We start from the raw sequence: 23876 nt of genomic DNA on the forward strand, positions 1-23876 counted from the left end.
GAACTGAATAGTTTTATATGACCCAGTCATGAATATAACCCCAAAATTTCCATGAACTTCCTTAATCTCTGAATACGTTCATACTCAAGAAAGTCTATTTAATCTAGAAGAAATCTCAACCCCTCAGACTCATGACCTATTGCAATTTTTGCTCTCCATTCATCATTATTCTGTGGAGCTCCTTTGCCTCTATTACGGACTGGATCTCTTATTTTCCATGTTGTAAGTTTTTCTTTTCATCTTGATTGACTCCCATGTTTGGGTGGCATGTAACCTTTAACAGCTTTTTCAGATAGATATGAGGAGAGGTCTTTGAGACCGTTCATACGGATGCATGAATTTGTCCTCATGTTTGATAGATAGTTTTGCTAGATTCTACTTCTGCATTGAAGAAGTTTCAGCTTCTACATTGAAAATTATTTTCTATCAGGCCCTGTTTTATTGCCTTCAAGCTCCTGGTGTTTCATCTATTTGGCAGGACTCCTATGTTTCTCTGTGTCTGCACCCAAGAAGCTTAGCACTGGTGGAGAAAGTCAGGACAAGCAGGCTGATCCCATTATAAATTTATGACTACCAACATCAACTGAACTCTCAACAGTACGAATTCACTCTTTTAAAAGAATTTTATTGAAGTATAGTTGATTTTAAGCAGCAGCATTCCAGTTCTTTGTTTTACAGATGCAGAAGCTATTTTAAAACCTCTGGACAGAAACACATGCATGCACACCCCTCTCTACTTTTCTCGAACTTCTGGAAGCTCTCCTCTCACACTTTCAACAGATCACTTTGACTTTTACTTTTTTTGGGGGAAAATAAAAGCCATCAGAAGGGATGCCTTTGTGTTCTAGAAATGAAATCTACAAACAGACCTATTTTCATACCCTTCTGTTCATCTTCTGATGAACTGTTTCTCCTCTACTTATATCTTGGAGTCTATTCTGCTCTTGTTTTCAAAGTGCTATAATAATGATCCCTCCTTTTTTTCCTTTATATTCCATTTCTGTCAACTGGATCATATATAGTGGTTTTTCCAGTACTCAGACCTCACTCATTAAATCATCACCCAGCCTAAATGCCAACCAAGGCAATAAAGAAGAAACGTCTTCTTCCCACATTATCCTTCAGCTACTGTTATTTCCTCCCCTTCGCAGCCAAACATCTCCCAAATTGTTGTCTTTACTCATTTCGTTAGCTGTATTCATTCCTCTACCATTCCATTCTGGTTTTCTTGCTAAAGATCCAGTGACCTCCACCAAAATGTTTGACCTCATTATACAAAGATGATCACACTTTACTTTCTGAAAGTCTTTTTCCTGTGCTTACATGTTAAAACTTTGTTTTTCCTTCTCATTACTTTTTATATCACCTTTCCCATTATACTGTCATCTACGTGATCACTAACTGTTAGAATTTCTGAAAGGCTCTTTGCTTGGTTCTTTTAAATTCTCCTCTCATTCCTTAATCGTACCCATGCACATGACTAGAATTACCACCTATAAACAAATAATACATTTTAGTCTCTAGCCAAGACCTCTTTTCTGAACTCCAGACCCATACATCCAAGTGTTTACTTCACATATCTTCTTGGAGGTTTCAACTCATATGTCCTGTTCAACTTTCCTCTGAGGTAGTCAGTCCTCTGCCAGTGTTTCCTATTTCAGTTAAGGGCACTTAACTCTCTTCACTTATGTTAGCCAGAACCCTAGAGTCATTCTTGACATTTTCCTTTCTACCACCCCATATCCAATCCATCATCCATCTAGTTGATATTTACCACCAAAGTATTTCTCAAATCCTCTTATGTATCTCCATCTTCACCTCTCTAGGGAAGCTACCAGCATCTTTTATCTAACTTTCCTGGATAGTCCCTTAATTGACCTAACTAGTTCTATCCAGTCCCTCAATCTGTTTTCCATACTGTGGCCACTGCCATCTTTTTAAAGTGTTAATCTAAGTACATCATCCTTTGCTCAAAGCCTCTACATGGCTTCCTTCTGCTCTAGGGATAAAAAGGAAGAACTCCTCAACTTGGCCTGTAGGCCTCACAAGCTCTGTTCCTTACATACCTCTCCTGCCTTGGCAAGCACCATCTAATTTCCTATTCTCAGCTGTGCTCATTCTCAGCTCAGGTTTTCCTTTAGCTCCCCATGCTGCCTCCTCTAACCACATATCTTTGCTTACACTAATTCTATTAAGATACAATGTAGCTTAGTGGCTAAGCATATCACTCTTCAAAACTAATTTTCAAGGGAGATTGCCAAGGTTCAAATCCTGATTCTACATATTATTTGTGAAGGAGATCAGCCCTGGGATTTCTTTGGAAGGAATGATGCTAAAGCTGAAACTCCAGTACTTCGGCCACCTCATGCGAAGAGTTGACTCATTGGAAAAGACTCTGATGCTGGGAGGGATTGGGGGCAGGAGGAGAAGGGGACGACAGAGGATGAGATGGCTGGATGGCATCACTGACTCGATGGACGTGAGTCTGAGTGAACTCCGGGAGTTGGTGATGGACAGGGAGGCCTGGTGTGCTGCGATTCATGGGGTCGCAAAGAGTCGGACACGACTGAGCGACTGATCTGATCTGATCTGGGTAAGTTACTTAATCTCCTGTACCTTAGTTTCCTCAACTAGAAAATAAAGGATAATTGTGATATACTTGATCATGATAGTGTTATTATGATCAAATGATAGTTTACAGAGGAGGCTCTTTCCTCTTCTTTCTTGCTCAGTTAATTTCTTCTCAAACTTCTATTCTCAGTTCCAGAGTCACTCTCTCAGAGAATCATCCACTGACCTCTCTGACTGAATCCAATTACCTCATTACAGCTTTTCTCTTATGTTGAGTCTCTTATTTGTCATGTTTAATATAGGTGGGATTTTGTATTTTTCTGAGTGATTTATACATTTACTTTTGGTTAACATTCTATCTTTCTCACTAGAATGTCAGCTCCAGGAGCCTAGGGATATTCTTTGTTTTTGGTCACTATTCTTTGTGCCTAACACAGTTTCCATTACTTAGTAGGTTTCCCTCCAAAATGTTTGGCTGGGCCTCATCTTAGTGGGATTTAGTTCCTTGACCAGGGATAGAACCTGGGCCACTGCATTAGGAGTGAGGAGTCTCAGCTTTGGACTACCAGGGAAGTTCCCCAAAATATCTGTTGACACAAAAGTGGAAGCCTCCTTGATAAACTCTTTTGCTGCTTAAATTAGTGCTTTGTATAGTAAGTTCTGAGAAGGAAAACACGATGGTGAATCAAACAGTTTAGCTACAGATCTGCTCTTGGTTCCTTAGGAGGTGACTCTGAGCAGGAGGGTTCTCTGTTCAACAAGGCAGGGCTTTTGTGGACATTATGTGCCAGATTCACAGGCCTGGGTTTAATTCTTAGCTCCATAATCTGCTGCTGTGTGACCTTAATCGTGTCATGTGACTTCTTACAATTCCAGTTTCCTCATCTGTCAAATCACATCACATTACTCAGCACAGAGCCAATGCTTAACTAGGCAACTGAATCACTAAGAATTTCGATTAATCTTAAACATAGTAGAGGTTTAAACATAGATCAGGCTTAAACATGAGCCTGATCATCCACAGGCTCATGCCAATGACACGGCATGACCCTTGTGTAGGCTAGTAAGTCTCCTTCTGTGGCCGGTGACAAAATGCCTTCTCATCCCCAGCACCCCCTCCCCAAAAAGTCAAACAAACAAACAAAACACACCCCCCTCAACTTTGTAATTTTGGTTACAAAAGAGAGTATGAATCCATGTGAGCTGGGAAAACAGAGTTCCAGTGGTATTTCCTGGTGCAAGCAAGTTTCTTCTTCCTTGGTGCTTCAAGTCCAAGTTTGAGTAGCAGTGGGTGAGCTGGCCTAGGCAGGTAGGATCAGAGGTTCGTTGCTGCCCATTACCTGTGAGAGACTGACCTTGGGAACAGAGTAGAGCCCTCAGTTTCTGACAAGACAGCCCTGCTCAGACGCCAGCTGAATCCAGCTAACCTCCTCTGCAATCTCAGAGCCTCTTTTCTCCACAGCCCTCCTTTTTTTTTTTTTAAATTAGTTGAATCTGTTCCCGGAGAATCACACAGAAAATGATTCCCCCTCTCACCTCAATCAAGGGAAAAGGAAAAAAATCCCATTCCTTACAATAAAAAGAGTAAGCCTCTTGTCCATTTCTTGTGCAACTAGCCGGCAACTGGCTGCGATGAGAGGAGATATCCGCTTTGAGCACGGAGTGGAGTGAGCTGCATGAAAGCAAGGACCACGGTGATGTCTGCGACAGATGGACGTTGTTCCTTCCGCAATCCTCCTCTTTTTCTTCTTCCTCCTGTTGCAAACTTGTGGGACCGACTGGGGCTGTGACTTTGAGAGAGTAGTGTTTGTAGGTCAAGAGAGGGGGAACTGTGTCTGTACTTCGAGTGAGTTCAGGAGGGTGCTGTGCTTGAACTCGGCGAGTGTCCGTGATGGAAGAACTGTGAAAGTATGTGTGCGGGACAAAATTCAGACGTGTAACCGCAGTAAAGTGGTAGTGCGTACGTGGTGAGTGTGTGCGCGCGAGTGTGTGCGCGAGCCAGGGGCTGCCCGCCCGCCCGCCGCGGCTCCCCGTGGGCCGGCCCGGCCAATGAGCGCGCGGCTGCAGGGGCGGCGGGCGGGGAGGGGGCGCCGGGGCCCTGCGGATGGAGGCGCGGGCGGCGCGGCGCGCTCATTCCGCGCGGGCGTTGCTGGCAGGGGGCGGTGCAGCCACTAGCCGGGGACCGGGGCCCGGACCCGGGGCGGCGGGCTGCGTAGGCGGCGCCGGGGGCTGGGATGCGCACGGGGTTCCGTGGCGGCGGCGTTGGCGGCGGCGTCGGCGGCCGCGGGGGCACGAGCTAGCGCCGCGGCGCGGGGAGCCAGCGGAGCCCGGCGGGCCAGCGGAGGCGGCGGCGGCGGCGGCTCAGGCAGAACAGCGGCGGCAGCCGGAGCCCGAGCGCCGCGCGCCCACCATGGCCGCCCAGGGCGAGCCCGGCTACCTGGCGGCGCAGTCGGACCCGGGCTCCAACAGCGAGCGCAGCACGGACTCTCCCATGCCCGGCTCGGAGGACGACCTGGTCGCCGGGGCGCCCCTGCACAGCCCCGAGTGGAGCGAGGAGCGCTTCCGCGTGGACAGGAAGAAACTTGAGGCCATGTTACAAGGTAGGCATCCCCCCTGCGTTCTCGGACTCCCCGGCCGAGCCCCCGACAGCTTCCCGAACATCCTGGTCCCGCGTCCCAGCGCCCGGCCCAAAGTCGACTTAGTTCCTCGTCCCTTCCCCCGCGGAGCCGAAGGACACCCAGGGAGTGGAGACCTCGCGGGAGTCCCCACCCTTCCACGCCTTCCAGGTCTCCAGGCACCGGGAACCCTGTGCTAACTGAACCGGCTTCAGAAAAGCCGAAGGCCGTGTTTGTACCCGCGCGCCCAAGTTGCATTCTTGGACTTTGGAGATGCCAACTTTAGTCTGGACACCTGGGCTGTGCCATCCGGACCCAGTCGGACGGCACAGAGTATGCGTGACTCTCTCCTTATTCGTTGGCACTCTTGAATTCTAGCTCTGTCTCATGTTTCTCTCCCTTCTCTTGTCAGTATCCACTTCCTCCAGCTGAGGGGCCTTGTCTCGTTATTGGGAAACGCTCCGCAGATGTCAAGGCTTAAGACAGGAGTTCCCGCCCCCCACCCTCCACCCGGGAGTGAGAGGGGCCAGGATGGGGGTGAGCGGCCAAAGCGTGGGGATGGTGTCAGGGCAGTCTGCTGGGTTGGAGGACAGTGTATGTTCATCGCCTGGCACGCTTATAAAACACATCTTGAGTTACACTTGGTTCATAAAAATCTTTCCGTATTATGGATGTCAGACTTTGCCTTTCACAACTTGGGATTTTTTTTTTTTTTTTTTAAACTCCTTCGTTTCTCTGGGACTTTCCCAGTCGTAACAGCTTTAACCATGTAGGACTGGGATCGAATTCTGATTCTTAATGGGAGGATTGGGATTCTTAGAGTGAACACTAAAATGTCCAAGGTCATTTTGATCTTCTCTAAAAATGTCAATTACTAGCTTACTTGTAATCGCCAGTGTGGCACATTTACATCATCTAGAGAAATAAGGTAGTTTGAATGATTGTTCTTCAAATACCGTAGAGGGACCAGGCGTTACTTCCACTGAGGATGCAGTGGTGGATTCATTCAGTAGCTGGTGTCCTTACGTCAGGGAGGATAGGAGCTTTCTAGCTCTCTTTTGGCTTGGCGCATAACTTATTTCGACTTGATCAGTTAGTGCATCGAAATGTGGGAGCTCTTTAGCCCTCCATTGAAACGCAGTGGTTTTTTAGAACAATTAAGCAGGTTATTTTTTAAGACAGAACAAGATGTTTTCCAAAACAATAACTTGGTGGAAACAAATAGCAGGAGTCTTTGGCAGGCGTTTTTTGGATGAGCTGCGAACTTGTCTCTCTTGTTGCTTATTTTTATTGATAAACATCCCCTGTGCTTGTCCTGTCTCTGTCTTTCCCCCTCTTTTATTCCTCTTTTAAATTAGGTAAAGTCCTAGGAGAGTTACTTCTGAGATAAACTCTTCCCGTAGGAATATTGCAAAGTAGATTTGGAACTTAAAACCCCAGTTGCATTTCAATAACTCGTGTTCGTTGTTTTATTTGTTCTGGTTCTTTTTGCCTAGTTCCTATTTTAAAACAAAATATTAAATTTATTCAGAAAAAATATTGGTATAAGATTGTTTAGGTTGAACTGTTAACACACACACCTCTCCTTTCAGCAAGTTTCTTGTTTGTTTTGTACATCTGGAGGGTTGTGAAGACAGATGGCTCTTCTAATAATACTGCGTCTTCTTTACCTGTCTTGCTTGTGCGCACAGGCAAGTGATGTAAGCATCTAGGAAGCTGTCTTGCATAATCTGAGCTTTAGAAGTGGATTTCTTTTTTGAATTAATTTCCATTTAGAATAGAATGAAATATGGGTGAGGCATGTTTAAAAATTTGAAGGCTCTTCCCTTTGTAGATATGATATTCTGACATGAGACAGTTTAAAATTGCTTTGTTGTGATAAAGTTTCTTAGGCGTCTTAAGAGTTCGCATTTCTTCAGCAACCTACGCATTAATGAAATATTCACACTTCAACTCCAAAGATGTCTTTAATAATTTAACCTACTGCTTTAACTTTTCAGTCACTGGTAAGTGAATTGCACCTTCTAGCAAAGTAAATTTGAACACATTTGACGATAGAACTCAGTGCATTGTGTACCAAGGCATTTTGTCATGCATGCTTCCCAGAGTCAAGTTTTGTTAGAGCCACCAGGTTTTATTTATTTTTTTTTTTGGAAAATTTTTAATTGGAGGATAATTGATTTACAATGTGGTGTTGGTTTCTGCCACACAACGGTGTGAATCAGCCATAAGTATACATGTGTCCCCTCTCTGAACCTCCTTCCCACCCTGCACCCTATCCCACCCCTCTAGGTTGTCACAGAGCGCAGGGCTGAGCTCCCTGTGTTAGACAGCCACTTCCCACTAGCTACCAGTTTTTACACATGGTAAGGTAGATGTTTCAGGGCTCCTCTCTGTATTTGTCTCGCCTGCTCCTTCCTCCACTGTGTCCACAAGTCTGTTGTCTATTTCTGCATCTCTGTTCCTGCCCTGCGTATAGGCTCATCAGTACCATTTTTCTAGATTCCATGCGTTAATATATGATGTTTGTTTTTCTCTTTCTGATTTACTTCATCCTATATAACAGGCTGTAGAGAACCACCATGGAATAAGGAGTAAGACTGGTTTTCTGAACCAAACATATTCATGTGTCTCACTGCTTGATACTAGGTGGTTAAAGCAAGTGTGGGCAATTGGAATCACTCAGAGTTAGGTTCAAATCCCTCTGGAATCTTGGGACAGTTTGTGAACACCTCTCTGTCTCAGTTTGCCCATCTGTAAAATGGGACTGATGCTAGTATTATACCTTTCTCTTAGAGTTTTGTGAGAATTAAAAGAGATAATGCCTAATGAACAAAAACTTGCCATACCATTTTGTAAACGGTAACAGCTTAATATATATCAGTGCCAGTGAAGTTGCTCAGTTGTGTCCAACTCTTTGGGATCCCATGGATTGTAGCCTACCAGGCTCCTCCATCCATGGAATTTTCTATGCAAGAGTATTGGAGTTGGTTGCCATTTCCTTCTCTAGGGGATCTTCCTGACCTGGGGATTGAACCCAGGTCTCCTGCATTGTAGGCAGAGGCTTTACTGTCTGAGCTACTAGCATGGATTAAATCTATTTCTAATGCCTAGCACAATTTCTGACAGTCTATATTTGAACATCTAGGGAAACAATTTTGCATTTTTATAATTGCAGAAGTAAAATAAAGAATGAGGTGGGAGTTTGGAAAGTCAACAAATATTTTAATATTGTTAGGTGTCCTGGGGTGAGAAGCTTTTTGTTTGAAAAGTGCCAATGAAGAAAAGTCTTTATTTTCCTGGTTGGGTTTCTGATTATTGTGCATTGGATTTGCCATTTTTCTTCATGTAGTTGCCTTAAAATGTGTATAGGTTCCCAGTTTAAATCAGGATAAATAAGATTCTTTGCCTTTAAGTCTACATAGTGCAAATTGGTGATTATAATGCTTGGAATTTGTTTCCTGAGAGACTGTCCTGGGGGTAAGTTAATGTTTAATGGGTTGTATTTTTATTAGTAGAGAAATTCTTCTACGCAATGGACCAAAAATTCAGTGAGTTTAAAATATGGGCAATAGGGTAGTGGTTAAAGAAATGAATGCCATTCTTGGATGATCATTGACTCCTCAAAGAATTGATAACACATGAAATCCACTAGGGCTAAAAAAAGGTAGGAAAAAAATTCACTAGTCTTTAATTTTTTGCTTTTGTTTTTTGGCTGATAATTACTTTGGAACAGCCATGCAGAGTATCTGACATTTTTGCTTGAATCTAAATGAAGATTACTGATTTTATTAGTCAGCAGTTTTATAAATGGAAATTCATTTTCAAGTTTAAGGTTTTGATGAGGATGGTCGACCTTGGCATAGATACATGGGCAACATTATAATAATGAAGAAAAATTGTTCTTGATTTACTTAATACTGATATTCAGAATTTAGACTTTATACTTCATGTGGGGTAGTAGTATTGATTAAGTCAATTAAATGTGAGTTATGGTTTACAAAGAGGAAGGAGAGTGGTCTAGAGGAAAGTCTGGGAGAATGTAGGGAATCAGTGGGTAAGAAGAGTCAGAAATATAGCCCTGGTGCTGGCGAACGTCCTGAGAGACAGACATGGAATTTGTTAATTTTAGACTTTTCCTTTTTTTTTCTTTTGGGATTGTTTTATATCTTACGATTATATTTTTATTTTTACATTGAAAAATGTATACACATGCCATACAATTGAAAGCTCCTACATAAAGTTTAGACTCATAGGCATTTTCAAAGTTCGGAATCCCTCATATGTTATCGTAGAAAGAAGTATTGGCAATGAATGAGGCAGTGACCTGTTTTTATAAATTGAGGTTGATGTCTGGTGGGCTTTTAGGATATTGCTGTTAAAGACTTTAAAAGCCATATTTTGGGGACTTCCCTGGTGGTCCAGTGGTTAAGACTTTGCATGCTTCCAATCAATGCAGGGGGCGTGGTTTTGATCCCTAGTTGGGGAGCTAAGATCAACCCTACATGCCATGTGGCACAGCCAAAAAAAAAAAAAAAAAATGAAGCAAAACATGTTTTTACAGGTTGACAGTGATGGGCACAACAGGATTCATTGACTGCCGTTTGCTTGAGGAACAGAACTAGTTACTAAAACAGCTGATCGCACTGTTGATTAAAAGTAAGAGCAGCAGTTACATAATTACGTATCTTTTTAATCTGGCAAACTTTAGTGAAGATTGTCTTATGATTTGGTAAATAGATAATAATTTTTTAGATGCTTTTGTGAGAGAGATGAAGCCAAAATATATGAAAATGGAGGAGTGCTGAAAATGAAAATGAGCTAAGCTGGATAGAGTTTTCTAGTTAGGGCTTGATAAAAGCTAGTAAACATTAAGAACAGATGCAATAACTTTATGAAGCTTAATGGTCGAAAGCAAAGGACTCTTGGCCAGATCTGGATTTGAGTCTCGGTCTTACTTTTAAGTAGGGAGCTTGAGAAAATTCATTACCTGCAGCCCATTTCTGAAAGAGGGTGATGCAGGATTCTGATGTAGGAGCATACCTACATCCTGTGCTGGTTGTGACTACTCAGAGAATAAAAGATGTATGTAAAACATCACAGCGCTGGCCACATAGGAAGTGCTGGATAAATCACTAATAACCACATTCATTATAAACTATAGTTCATAAAGTGCACATTTTTCTATTGAAAATGAAAGTCTAGTATACTGGAAAATGAATTAAATGAATTAAATAAATGGTTCATTTATTAAAATGATAAATGAGCATTCACAGCTACCTAAATATTATTATTGGCCTTCCTGGTAGCTCACAGTGTACCCGGCATGTTAGCCCCTCGTGAAGGTGGTTGAGTACATAATGAGAAAAGATGTATTGGACACGAGTGCGGAGTTTTAGCTTTTGTGCTGGATGAGAGGTCTTTGCACTGTCTTTAGCTGTGATGGTTCTTGCCTTGAGAATTTTTCATTCCTTAAATGGTCTGAAGCCAGTCTTTTCTATGGTTTTTACTAAAGACGAGCCTCAGAAGCAGTTACTCTCCCTTGTGGTTTGATGTTGCTCTGAACTTGTCATTCATTGGCGCCTTTGAAGAAAATGCTGGGGACCTGGGATGACGTGTTCTATTTGCTCATCTATGGGGGCCGAGGTAGTCCTGTCTTCTGGGGATGTTGTGAGCACAGAAGGAGGTGATGCGGGTGAAATGCTGAGCCCAGGGCCGGGCACACAGTGTTTGGTCACGACAGCCCTGTGCACGTGATGGAGAGGGATTTCAAAACACTAGATGGAGAGGGATTTCAAAACACTAGAAAGCAAATGCTTGCCAAGTTTTTTTTTTTTTTAAGATTTTTTTTTTTTTTGATGTGGACCATTTTTAAAAGTTTTTATTGAATTTGTTACAGTGTTGTTTCTGTTTTTTTTTTTTTTTTATATTTTGGTGTTTTGGCCTGGAGGCAGGTGGGATCCTAGCTCCCTGGCCAGGGATGGAACATGGGCCCCCTGCATTGGAAAGCAAAGTCTTAACCAGTGGACCACCAAGGAAGTCTTTCTCTCTTTTTAAAAAAGGAACAAAAAAAACACAACTGCATATGAATCGCCCCTGCCCACAGTGAAAGTCTTCTTCCAATCAGAGTAGTTTATTAGGACAAGTGTAGTAGAGTTGGAGAGCAGAACTGAAGGTTCAGACTGTTTTATAAGCTAAAGGAAAATACATCAGGGGATGTAGAGCCCAGCACTAAAGAGCTCGGGAACTGCTCTGGGGCTGACCTGGGTTGGGGTCCTAATTTCATCCTTTGCAGGGTCCTGGGAGGATGCTGTGACAGAGGCAGGGAGTCAGTGCTCTCCGTCAGTCTTACCTCTGTGAAGACTTCTGGGACTTTGGCTAAGTTGATCATTGATAAGTTAAAACATACAAAGAGTTTGTCCTATCGATGATTTTAACAGGCAGGAATGTATCTGGCTGCGACTAACAGAAAACCCAACGCAGAGTGGCTTAAACAAGCCAGGGGGTTATTTTCCCGATGAAACAAAAAAATCTGGGGCTGAGAGGCCCCAAGAGCTACTCAGGGGCTTCAGGGAGCCAAACAGCTCTCCCCCCGACCTTGGCCGTCCCAGCCGATGGCTGTGGCCTCATTGGTGCAGTCTGGCCAGGACTCTACCTTGAGATGAGTCTGTGGTCTCTGCAGGGAAAAGGCAGAGAACAAAAATGGTTTTTTATTCAAGATTTTGCTTTTTTATGTGACAAAGAATTCTCTGTCCTGGAACTTCCATCTGTATTTCTTTGGCCACTCTTTGCTACAAGGATTCTGGGAAAGAAAGAGATTCATTTCCAGCTTCTCGTAGAAGGAGGCAAGGACGAAGGGAATCTGAATGGATCCAGTGGTCCAACCCGTAGTTTCCCCACAAGGGGCAGAGCTGAGGTCATTGTGACAGAAACACCAGGCTGTGCCTGCTGTGAAAGCTTACCCGTGTCAGAGACTTTGACCTGCATTGATAACTCCTGGAAATCTAGATTATTTGGTAGTGTTTATGTTGCTGAAATTTCTCCTTGGCTTAGTTCAGGAAACCTAATTTCCTAAGAGAAAACACCTTTGATCATGGACAGCGGTTCTTGTGTTTTTACGCCTATTAAAAAAAGGACTTAGGGCCCATAAGTACTGTAACTGTCTTTTTCTCCTTCACTTTTTTCTACCTGTCAAGTGTTTTTTTTCCATTGAAAATTATACAGCATAATACATCCATTTTACCTTTTAAGAAACATCTTGTTATTTTTAATATATCTTATTATTAATAATATCTTATTACTTTTAATGTGTTTTTAAATTGAAGTATAGTTGATTTACAGTGTTGTATTGATTTCTGCTGTGCAGCAAAGTGACTCGGTTGTACACATACATTCTTTTTTATATTCTTCTCCATTACGGTTTATCCCAGGATATTGAATATAGTCCCCTCTGCTGTACAGTAGGGCCTTGTTGTTATCCTGTCTGTATGTGGATAGTGTGCAGGTACTAATCCCAAACTCCCAGTCCATCCCTCCCTGTTTTACCTTTTATTACTCTGAGATACTCTTTCTCTTCTCCCTCTTCCTTCCGGCCCACCACACATCTCAAGTTGCTTTTAAAATAGACTGGTTCAGTGTAGTTCATACTTTTTCCCTTTAGGGTTTTCTTAGAGTGGTCACTGCAATAGCATCTGGCCAATGAAGCCAGCATTTGTTTAGAAAATGAAGTCATTTTGGAGGCAGTTTGATAATAGAATTATCATCAGATTTGTGCCATGTTTTGCTGTTTGAAATTGTCCAGAATGATGAGCTAATAAAAATACCAGTTGGCTCATCCTTAGTTTATACTGTTTATTTAAAAATCTAGTCCTTTAAAAATGCATGGTTGGTGGGAGGGGGCTTCCCTGGTGGTCTAAGACTCCAAGCTCTCAATGCAGGGGGTCTAGGTTCGATGCTGGTTGGAGAGCTGGATCCCACATGTGACAACTAAAGATCCTGCATGCTGCAACTAAGACCAGGTGCAGCCAAATAAATAAGTATTTTAAAAAAATGCATGGGATAATAGTGACTCTAAATATTCCTTTAGGTAAAAAGCTTAATAAACCGCCCGAGATGAGGCACTGTTTCAATACTACTCTGTAGTAGATTTGCAGTGTGTGGGGCTGACCTTGGCAAGAAACCCTCATTCTGCTGCAAAAGCCACCACATTTGGTTTTTAATCCTTGTGGCACCAGCATTTAATATCCAAAGTGCACAAACCATTAATAGACACATTTTGTGGATGTTTTACTTTTATAAATCCATTTACTACCTAATAAGCTACTAATAACTATAGCTGATGAAACCATTTATATTTGTAACACATATTAAATCCTGTTCCCATTTATGATACTGGCATATAAAAAGATAATGATCACTTTCTAGCTCTGAAGTAGTTTTTCTGTAACTGGGAATAAGATAAATCATGTATTAGTCTGCATATTGAGTTGATCTGGAGCTTAACTACATCTCTTGTATAGGAAGATGCTTAAATATAAGACTTGAAAATTAGCCATTGTGTTTTTTTTTTTTTCAGATTTTGAAAGTAATACAAATTTATAGAATATTTGAAAATACAAACAGATGTAAGAAAGAAAAACCAAAAGGCATCCCTAAATCTAGAATCCAGCAGTAACCACTGATAACATTTTGGGTATTTTTTCCTGGTCTCTAAAAACTATGCTCACAGGTAATTTATTTTAGCAACAGATGTTGAGTTCCTGCTACATGTCAGTTACAGTATTGGGCTTTGGTGGGTGGTGGGGGGGGGCAGACAAAACTAAGATAGATATGGTTCTTATCCCTGTGTGACTTGTGTCCCTAAAATCCTAAACTGGGATCATACCTCCCTTCTTTGAAGGAAATGGAAACCCACTCCAATATTCTTACCTAGAGAATCCCATGGACAGAGGGGCCTGACAGGTTGTAGTCGATGGAGTCTCAAAGAGTCGGACACGACTGAGCGACAAATGCTTTGGTATCATGGGTATTTTCCATCTCATTAAAGATTCTTGAAGAACAGGATTTTAAATAGCTCTGTAATATTAACCTTGACATATGATTTGCTTAAACATTATGACATTTTTTCTTTTTTTGCTCAGACAGTAAAGAATCTGCCTGCAACGCAGGAGACCTGAGTTTGATTCCTGGGTCAGGAAGATCCCCTGGAGAAGGGAATGGCAACCCTCTCCAGTACTCTTGCCTGGAGAATCCCATGGACAGAGGAGCCTGGTGGGCTACAGTCCATGGGGTCACAAAGAATTGGACACAACAGAGCAACTAACACTTCCTCTTTATGGCATTTTATAACATTTTTAGGTGGTCATTCATTGAGAGGAACCTAATGTTTCTATTCAAATTGTCCCAGATTCAGGTCCTGGCTCTATCATTTAATGGTTGTGGTTGTGGTGTTTAATCTCTAAGTTGCCACTGACTCGTTTGCTACTCCACAGGCTGTAGCCCACCAGGCTCCTCTGTCCATGGAATTTCCCAGACAAGAATACTGGAGTGGGTGGGTTGCCATGCCCTCCTCCAGGGGATCTTCCCAACCCAGGGATTGAACCCGTGTCTCATGCATTGGCAGGCAGATCCTTTACCACTGAGACACCAGGGAAGCCCATTGGTTGTGTGGCCTGGGGCAAGTTAATAACTTCTCTGAGCCTCAGTCTTCCCATCACTAAAATGGAATAAATGTAGTTTCTAGGTTATAAGAAAAATACTGTATATCAAGCATGTACCAGTGTCATATGTAGTGTGATACTCAAGAGTTATCAGGTAATGGGTGTTAACATGCTGCCCCAAACCCTTTTTGCCTGAAAAACATTTTTTTCATCCTTAATTGTTCTCGTAGGAAAAATTCTTTCTAGTGAAAATTTTAGCTCAAAGGGAATAGACATTTTTAAGGCTTTTGATAAATTTGCAGAAATATTTTCTGGCAAGATTCACGGGTTGGGCAGAAGAGACAACAGATTTGTAGGCTGTCTGCTCCTGGTACCTGTGATCCCACCACCTGGCCTGAGTTAGTGGTGGTGAGAGATTAGGAAATAACTGAATGACCAATCTAGAGTTAGAGTTCTGTTTGTTTCCTTCATCGAAAACTTTGAATGATGTTTATCATACACCATTAGCATGTCTGGGAATCATATAAATCAAAACCAAAGAAGAGTTGAATTCTTTTCTTTCTTTGATTCTCTTTACCCTTGAGTACAACACAGCACCCTTGAACCGAGTGTCGCTTCAGTCTTGTCTGACGCTTTGTGACCCCATGGACTGTAGCCTGCCAGGCTCCTCTGTGCATGGGGTTCTCCAGGCAAGAATACTGGAATTGGTTGCCGTGCCCTCCTCCAGGGGATCTTCCCAACCCAGGGGTTGAACCGGCATCTCTTGTGTTCCCTGCCTTGGCAGGTAGGTTCTTTACCACTGGAGCCACCTAGCAGTAAGCATTCTCCACCTTGAAGCTTTAAACCATTAAACTGCCTTGAATCATTTTAGTCTAGGAGCATAATTTTTAACTGGCACATGTTTCCAGTGGCTTGCTGTCAGGAACTTGGGGGAAGAGCACAAACCTATATATTTCTGTGGAGCGGATGTACTGTTTTTATTATTGCATAGCAGGCTCAGAATGATTTGATTTTCTTACAGACTCCTATTAAGTCAGATGTCATAGATACCTATTTAGTATATTATGAATTAACTTAAGAACACACATTTTTTTTTATTACAGAAATTTAAAAAGCAATATAAGGGAAACTTTTAAAAAGAAAAGTAATAATTTGTCATTTCACTATCCTATAGCTGTTCTCATTTTTCTGCCTTGGAATGTAATCCTTGGGAATGTAATCCTTGGGATGTAATCCTGGCTGTCCAGTGGTTAGGACTCCACACTTTCACTGCTAAGGATGTGGGTTTGATCCCTTGTCAGGGAACTAAGATCTCACAAGCTGCTTAGCTCAGCCAAAAAAAGAAAAAAAGAGAAGTGTGGTCCTTGAGATACATCCTTGACTATTTGTGTGGAGTTTATGTAGTTGGAGCATTGATTTTTGTATTCATCATTAATCTACTATATTAAATGTTTTTGTATTTCTAAGCAGTTTTCAGAATTAAAATTTTATGGTTGGATAATGGTACATCTGATCAAAAAACTTTTTTTGCAGTTATAGAGAGCCTTATCAGATCAGATCAGATCAGTCGCTCAGTCGTGTCCGACTCTTTGCGACCCCATGAATCGCAGCATGCCAGGCCTCCCTGTCTATCGCCAACTCCCGGAGTTCACTCAGACTCAGGTCCATCGAGTCAGTGATGCCATCCAGCCATCTCATCCTCTGTCGTCCCCTTCTCCTCCTGCCCCCAATCCCTCCCAGCATCAGAGTCTTTTCCAATGAGTCAACTCTTCGCGTGAGGTGGCCAAAGTACTGGAGTTTCAGCTTTAGCATCATTCCTTCCAAAGAAATCCCAGGGCTGATCCCCTTCAGAATGGACTGGTTGTATCTCCTTGCAGTCCAAGGGACTCTCAAGAGTCTTCTCCAACACCACAGTTCAAAAGCATCAATTCTTCGGTGCTCAGCCTTCTTCACAGTCCAACTCTCACATCCATACATGACCACAGGAAAAACCGTAGCCTTGACTAGACGAACCTTTGTTGGCAAAGTAATGTCTCTGCTTTTGAATATGCTATCTAGGTTGGTCATAACTTTCCTTCCAAGGAGTAAGCGTCTTTTAATTTCATGGCTGCAGTCACCATCTGCAGTGATTTTGGAGCCCAGAAAAATAAAGTCTGACACTGTTTCCACTGTTTCCCCATCTATTTCCCATGAAGTGATGGGACCAGATGCCATGATCTTCGTTTTCTGAATGTTGAGCTTTAAGCCAACTTTTTCACTCTCCACTTTCACCTTCATCAAGAGGGTTTTTAGTTCGTCTTCACTTTCTGCCATAAGGGTGGTGTCATCTGCATATCTGAGGTTATTGATATTTTTCCCGGCAATCTTGATTTCAGCTTGTGTTTCTTCCAGTCCAGCGTTTCTCATGATGTACTCTGCGTATAAGTTAAATAAACATGGTGACAATATACAGCCTTGACGAACTCCTTTTCCTATTTGGAACCAGTCTGTTGTTCCATGTCCAGTTCTAACTGTTGCTTCCTGACCTGCATACAAATTTCTCAAGAGGCAGGTCAGGTGGTCTGGTATTCCCGTCTCTTTCAGAATTTTCCACAGTTTATTGGGATCCACACAGTCAAAGGCTTTGGCATAGTCAATAAAGCAGAACTAGATGTTTTTCTGGAACTCTGTTGCTTTTTCCATGATCCAGCGGATGTTGGCAATTTGATCTCTGGTTCCTCTGCCTTTTCTAAAACCAGCTTGAACATCAGGAAGTTCACGGTTCACATATTGCTGAAGCCTGGCTTGGAGAATTTTGAGCATTACTTCACTAGCGTGTGAGATGAGTGCAATTGTGCGGTAGTTTGAGCACTCTTTGGCATTGCCTTTCTTTGGGATTCGAATGCAAACTGACCTTTTCCAGTCCTGTGGCCACTGCTGAGTTTTCCACATTTGCTGGCATATTGAGTGCAGCACTCTCACAGCATCATCTTTCAGGATTTGGAATAGCTCAACTGGAATTCCATCACCTCCACTAGCTTTGTTCGTAGTGATGCTTAAGGCCCACTGGACTTCACCTTCCAGGAGCGCCTTATAGTGAATGTGAATTACATAGCTTTTCTCTCCTTTGGAACTATATTCCGAGGAAACAGTTTTGAGGAATATAGTTACTAAAAGATGGTAATTTTTAAAGCAGCTGCCAACTTTAATTGGGCACTGATTATGTGCAGTGTTCTGGTGCTTTATGCCTCTGCAGTCATTTCAGCCTCTCATGCAACAGCACATGAGATGTAGATGCTGTTTGGATCTTTGTTTTATGGACAAAAAGGCTGTAACTCCTGTGAATTTTTGGAATTCTGAGTGGATCTAGACACTAGTTTTCCTTGTTGTAGAGTCAAAGCTCTTATATACTGTGGAGACGTATCAAATCTGAGTCTAGGATGAGCAGCTCTAGTCCAGAACAGATTTCAGTGCTTCATCAGTTCCCTGCTGAAATGCAGAGGGCTGTGGTGGTAGGCATGGAGATGGGTTAGGATTCTTGGTGAGAGTGCAGATGTTCCAAAGCACTACCTTCTGCTACCTTTGGTTAGGTTTTCTCTGTCCTTTCCTTTGTGAAACAGGTATAATAACACCTGTCTCCTAGGGTTATTGTGAAGATTATATGAAAATGTGTATAAAGTTGGCTCGTTGTTGGTGCCCTGTACCTAATAGTCTTTGTGTTTCAAACTCACCTCCTGTTCTTCTGTAGCATCTAGCCCCGTGCTGTGAAAAATAACTTGTGTGTGTTTACCCAGTAATTTACCCAGTCATTTACCCAGTAAATGACTCATGATGGATCTGGATTAAAGACTGTCCTGTTTTGGGCTGGTGGACCTGCACTGACCTCATAGGATGGAGCTTTAAAGCTAAAGCACGTGCTTGACCTTATGGAACACCAAATAGGGACATCCCTGGTGGTCCAGTGGTTAAGACTCTGCACTTCCACTGCAGGGAGTGTGGGTTCAATCCCTGCTCAGGGAACTAAGATCCCACATGCCCTGTGGTGTGGCCAAAAATAAATAGATAAAGCCTTAAAAAAAGACACAAAATAGTTTTGCCTTACTTAAGTAAGTAAGGCAGAGTAATTCTCCACATGCAAGGTAGTCTTTTTGCACCTTCGAGTCCAGTCGAATGTTATATTCCTAGTGATAATACATGAATGTGGCGTTTTGAATGAGGATATGCGGAACTTCATTCAAGCGAGGTTTGTGTCTATGTCTGAACTACATTAGTTTTATAAATTGAAATTTGTCAAAGTGAATATAATTTTTCAGTGTATTTGGTTACAGATTATTATTTTTACTGTTATTATTATTATTATTATAATATTCTTCTTTTTATTCTATACATTTCCAGATACTTGTTTAAATATGTAAATATGATTTAAAACCATCTAAGTAAGAGATGGTTTTTTATGTTAGTTTGTTCATTACATGAGGATATTCACTAAGGTATTTTAGGTAGGAGCGAGATAAACTACTTCTCCCAGTATCTCCCAGTACAGTGGATGACTTGAGCAACTTGAGTTTATGACCTGGTCTTTCCCCTGACACTGTCACCTTGTACAAGTCACTTAACCTCTTAGGGTTCAGATTAGCTGCCCCCTAAAATCCTTTCCATCCCCAGGATTCTGGGTCTTTCGCACAGTATGCGATATAAACCCAGTACTAATGGCGTGTGGTGTTAGAGGCTAACTCAGCTCTACATCCATGAGTAGTTTTGGTAGGAATTTGCCTTGATCTGAATCGCACACATGAGCATTCACAGCAAATGGGGGAAGATGGTGAAATGAAAACAGTTGCAGTATCTTTGGAGGAGTGAGTGTTTCCAAGACAGCTGACCACAAGCTCTGCTTTCTGGCATCTTGGCAGTCAGGTTTACAGTGCTGTGTATTCTGTGGGCTCTATGTTAGCTAATGTAAGGGTTTCTGCAGTAATTGAGCAGGAAGGACAGTGTACATCATAGCTGAGACTTGTTGGTGTTGACATACTGTGTTAGATGAACAAAGGAGACTATGCTTCCCCAAGTAGCATCTTTTTGTCACATTTTCCTTCCTCCTTTGCCAGTGTGTCCAGTTATCAAGTTTCATGTGCCAGGGTTTATATCTGTCATACAAACCACTAGAGAAATGTAGCTGGGAAACGTAATAATGTTCATTAGAAAAAAGTGAAAGTGTTAGTCGTTCAGTCATGTCCAACTATTTGTGACCCCATGGACTGTAGCCCACCAGGCTCCTCTGCCCATGTGATTCTCCAGGCCAGGATACTGGAATGGGTAGCCATTCCCTTCTCCAGGGGATCTTCCTGACCCAGGGATTAAACCCAAGTCTCCTGCATTGCAGGTGGATTCTTTACTATCTGAGCCACCAGGGAAGCCCTAATGTTCATTAGAGGAAAATCTCAGTTAAAAAGACATCTGTATGCCCACATTTTAAGTATTTTCAGCATTGATTTAATTGTGTATTGATTATTGAGAACTAACACAGTATTTCTTATCTTGTACAGAATACCACTGAAGGTTGTATTATTTATGTTTTGAGTTAATTTCTTTATCATATGGTGAACTTATGAAGTGCCATTCAAAGTCATATTGTGACAGGCTTTTATTTTTTTAAATTGCTTGATTATGCTGATCTACTTTTAAAAAGTCAGGAAAATGTATGTTTAGCTTCAGTATTGGAGGAGCAGTCATATAAAATGTTTTAGTCCAGGGGGAATGTTTTTCTTAAAAAAATTTTTATATGAGAAATAGAAATCCAAGATACAGAGTTTTAATTTTCTTATAGGGATCTATAATTTAGTAAAACATTGCTGGCAGTCATATTGTCACCTCAACAGAAAGATCGCTTCAAAAGTATATTTACGGGGAGTTCCCTGGAAATCCAGTGGTTAGGACTTGGTGTTTTCACTGCCAGGTTCAGTCCCTGGTTGGGGAACTAAGATCTCGCAAGCCATGCAGCACAGCCCCCCAAATTATCAGCAGTGAATGAATATCTGGGATGAATTATCTATGGAAAGTTTATTTGACCAAGTCTAAGCAAGCAGGATTGAACAAAAAAAAATAGAAAAATGGATTTGAATATGAAGGAAGTTCTGCATAAATGATTAGCTTTCAAGCTTGTGAAAATTGTCTCTCATAATAAATCATTCAGGAATAGCAAGGCCATTTGAAAAACGTGGTGGGAAATTATTGTATGTGTTAAAATCATGAGGTCATGCATTGGGGACTGCACAGTGAATGAGGCCTTTTACCTTTAAAAAGAATACAATCTAGTAGAAAAGAAAATCTACCTAAACTTGTTAATAGGAAAGAAAAGGACATCCCGTAGAATAAGGCTGTGTTTACTTAATGTGCATCTTAGTCTGGGGTTGCCTACCTCTATCCCACAAGATAAAGGCTTGTTGTAACTAGTTTATTTGGGAAGTGCTCTCAAGGAGAGGAAGTGAGGGAATAAAGGGAGTCATATGGGGAAGAAGGCAAAGCCAATACAATGATGCATAATTGACTTGGTTACCTCTGAGGGTAATTGCTGTTTCTGGTGCATTCCAGAGTCTGCATCCCTGAATCATACATCTAAGTGACTCTGAAAGAATCATTTGTCTATCAACTTCTGTCCCTCTTTGAAGAGGATTGAGGATTCCCAGGTCGCTCTGGTAGAGAATCTGCCTGTCAGTGCAGGAGGTGCCGGTTTGATCCCTGGGTCAGAGAGATCCCCTGGAGTAGGAAACGGCAACTCACTCAAGTATTCTTACCTGGAATTTCCCGTAGACAGAAAGCCTGGCAGGCTACAGTCCATAGTGTTGCCGAATTGGACACGATTGAGCAACTGAGCACGTGCACACACACACACACACACACAGGTTGCCTCATGAGATTTACCTCTTTAGTTCTGAGTTACATACACGTGACACCTACCAGCCTCAGAAGACATCTGACAGACTTCCAGAGCAGGAAGTGAGAAGTCTGTTTACTGTTTGAGATGAGTGCTATCCAGTACTGGAGAAGGCAATGGCACCCCACTCCAGTACTCTTGCCTGGAGACTCCCATGGACAGAGGAGCCTGGTGGGCTGCAGTCCATGGGGTCGCTAAGAGTCGGACACGACTGAGCGACTTCACTTTCACTTTTCACTTCTATGCATTGGAGAAGGAAATGGCAACCCACTCCAGTGTTTTTGCCTGGAGAATCCCAGGGATGGGGGAGCCTGGTGGGCTGCCGTCTATGGGGTCGCATAGAGTCGGACACGACTGAAGCGACTTAGCAGCAGCAGCAGCAGCAGCAGCTATCCAGTACAAAGTCAGTTTACACGTGAACAGAGCCTTTTACTGTAGCCTGACTGGAATCAGAGATGAAGTGGTGGGTGAGATGGTGTGTATTGTATGATATCTTCATAAACTTTAAATGCAAAAAGAAAAAAAAAGGGAGAGAGGTAAGTGGATGTTTAAAATGTTACATATTCTTTGTTCTAAATCAAAGTTGTTACTGTAAATTCTTGATGACTTCTACTGTGTGTGTTTCTGTTGAGTTTGCTGTAATGTGAGATTGTAGAAATAAATCTTTGTGTGGCCAGAAAGATGATGGAGTAAGAAGCTCCAGAACTCACTCTCTGACAGAAACACTGACTTAATAACAATATACAATTCAAGGGTCATTATGAGAATGCCTCGACAAGCTCAAAGACAAGAATAGCAGCAGTAAAATGGGTTATCAAAGTGGTTTCATTTCATCTACACCAGCCCCTTTCCTAAGCCAGCAAAGCTAGAAATTCGGAGAAAAAGCCCAATTTGCTGGTTCTCCCTTGGAATGGAAAGAGAATAGTGGAACACACCTTTGACTTTCCAGCTTTTAGGGGAACTACCCAAGGGATTGGTTTTTATTTTGCCTGACTTGGAGTACTGATGGGGATCTGGCATAGTTAAACCTGCAGTACTGCAGACAGACATTAGAGGGAGCAAGAGCCTCATGAAAAAGAAATCAGCCGACTTTCTTTTCCCAGCATGCCCAGAGAAGAGGCAAACCTTCTGAAAGATTTGAAAGGCCTCCAGAATCTCTTGCTGGGATGATTGATGGAAGTCTTCCTCAATGAGGCCAATCTATAAAGACTGGGAGAGGTGGCTATTTTTTTTTAAGTGAAAAATCATAAGATAACAAGGCAAATAACACGGCACACAAAAAAGCAAGACATGGACCAATCAAGCGGACGAAGTAAACCTTAAGCTGACCCTGGAAATAAAGATCTATGAGTTACCTGACAAAGAATTCAAAATAATCATTTGAAAGAACCTCAGTGTGCTGCAAGAGAACACAGTAAATAAAATAAACAAAGCAATGTATGAACAAAGTGAGAATATCAACAAAGAAAAACTATAAAAAAGAACCAAACAAATTCTGGAGCTGAAGGATACAGTAACTGAATTGAAAAATTCCCTAGAGGGGATCAACATCAGACTTGGTCAGGCAGAAGAAAGAATCGGTGACTTTAAGACAGTTCATTTGAAATTATTGATTCAGAGGAATGAAATGAAAAAAGACGAAAAGTGAAAAAAGCCTTAGGTATTTATGGACCAATATATACTATAAGAGGAGAGAGAGATAAGCAGACAGCTTCTTTGAAGAAATAATGGCAGGAAACTTCCCAAATCTAAGGATGGAAATGAACATCCAAATTCAAGAAGCCTAAGAGTCCAACTAGGATGAACCCAAAAAATGTCCATGCAAAGTGATCAAACAATCAGAAATCAAAGACTGAGAATCTTGAGAGAAATGAGAGAAAAGTAACTTGTTATGTCACAAGGGAACTCGTGTAAGATTATCAGCAGATTTCTTAGCAGAAATATTATAGGTCAGAAGGGACTGGAATGATCTATTCAAAGAAAGAAAGAAAAAAACTTGTCAGCTAAAAATGCTATATTCAGCAAAAGTACCCTTCAGAAGTTAAAGAGAAATAAAGACCTTCCTGGACAAATAAAACCCAAGGGAGTTCATAATCACTAAAACATATGGAATAAGTTCTC

The 23876-nt window shown here is 41.9% G+C and overlaps 1 protein-coding gene and 1 non-coding gene across 4 annotated transcripts in view; both read left to right on the plus strand.

Annotated features, from left to right (window-relative positions):
- Positions 1–4703: 4703 nt before the first annotated feature.
- BICC1 (BicC family RNA binding protein 1) overlaps positions 4704–23876 on the plus strand; it is a 347769-nt gene continuing 328596 nt past the window's right edge. For all 3 annotated transcript variants that reach the window (XM_024986876.2, XM_024986877.2, XM_024986878.2), the window contains exon 1: positions 4704–5171. In XM_024986876.2, coding sequence (XP_024842644.1) covers positions 4982–5171 — 190 coding nt within the window. In that variant the 5' untranslated portion in view covers positions 4704–4981. The remainder of the gene's footprint in view (positions 5172–23876) is intronic.
- Positions 18772–18844, plus strand: TRNAG-UCC (transfer RNA glycine (anticodon UCC)). Its single transcript has one exon. It is a non-coding gene; the product is annotated as a tRNA-Gly (tRNA).

The sequence above is a fragment of the Bos taurus genome, chromosome 28 (genome assembly GCF_002263795.3).
Source record: "Bos taurus isolate L1 Dominette 01449 registration number 42190680 breed Hereford chromosome 28, ARS-UCD2.0, whole genome shotgun sequence".
In the NCBI taxonomy this organism is placed as follows: domain Eukaryota; kingdom Metazoa; phylum Chordata; class Mammalia; order Artiodactyla; family Bovidae; genus Bos; species Bos taurus.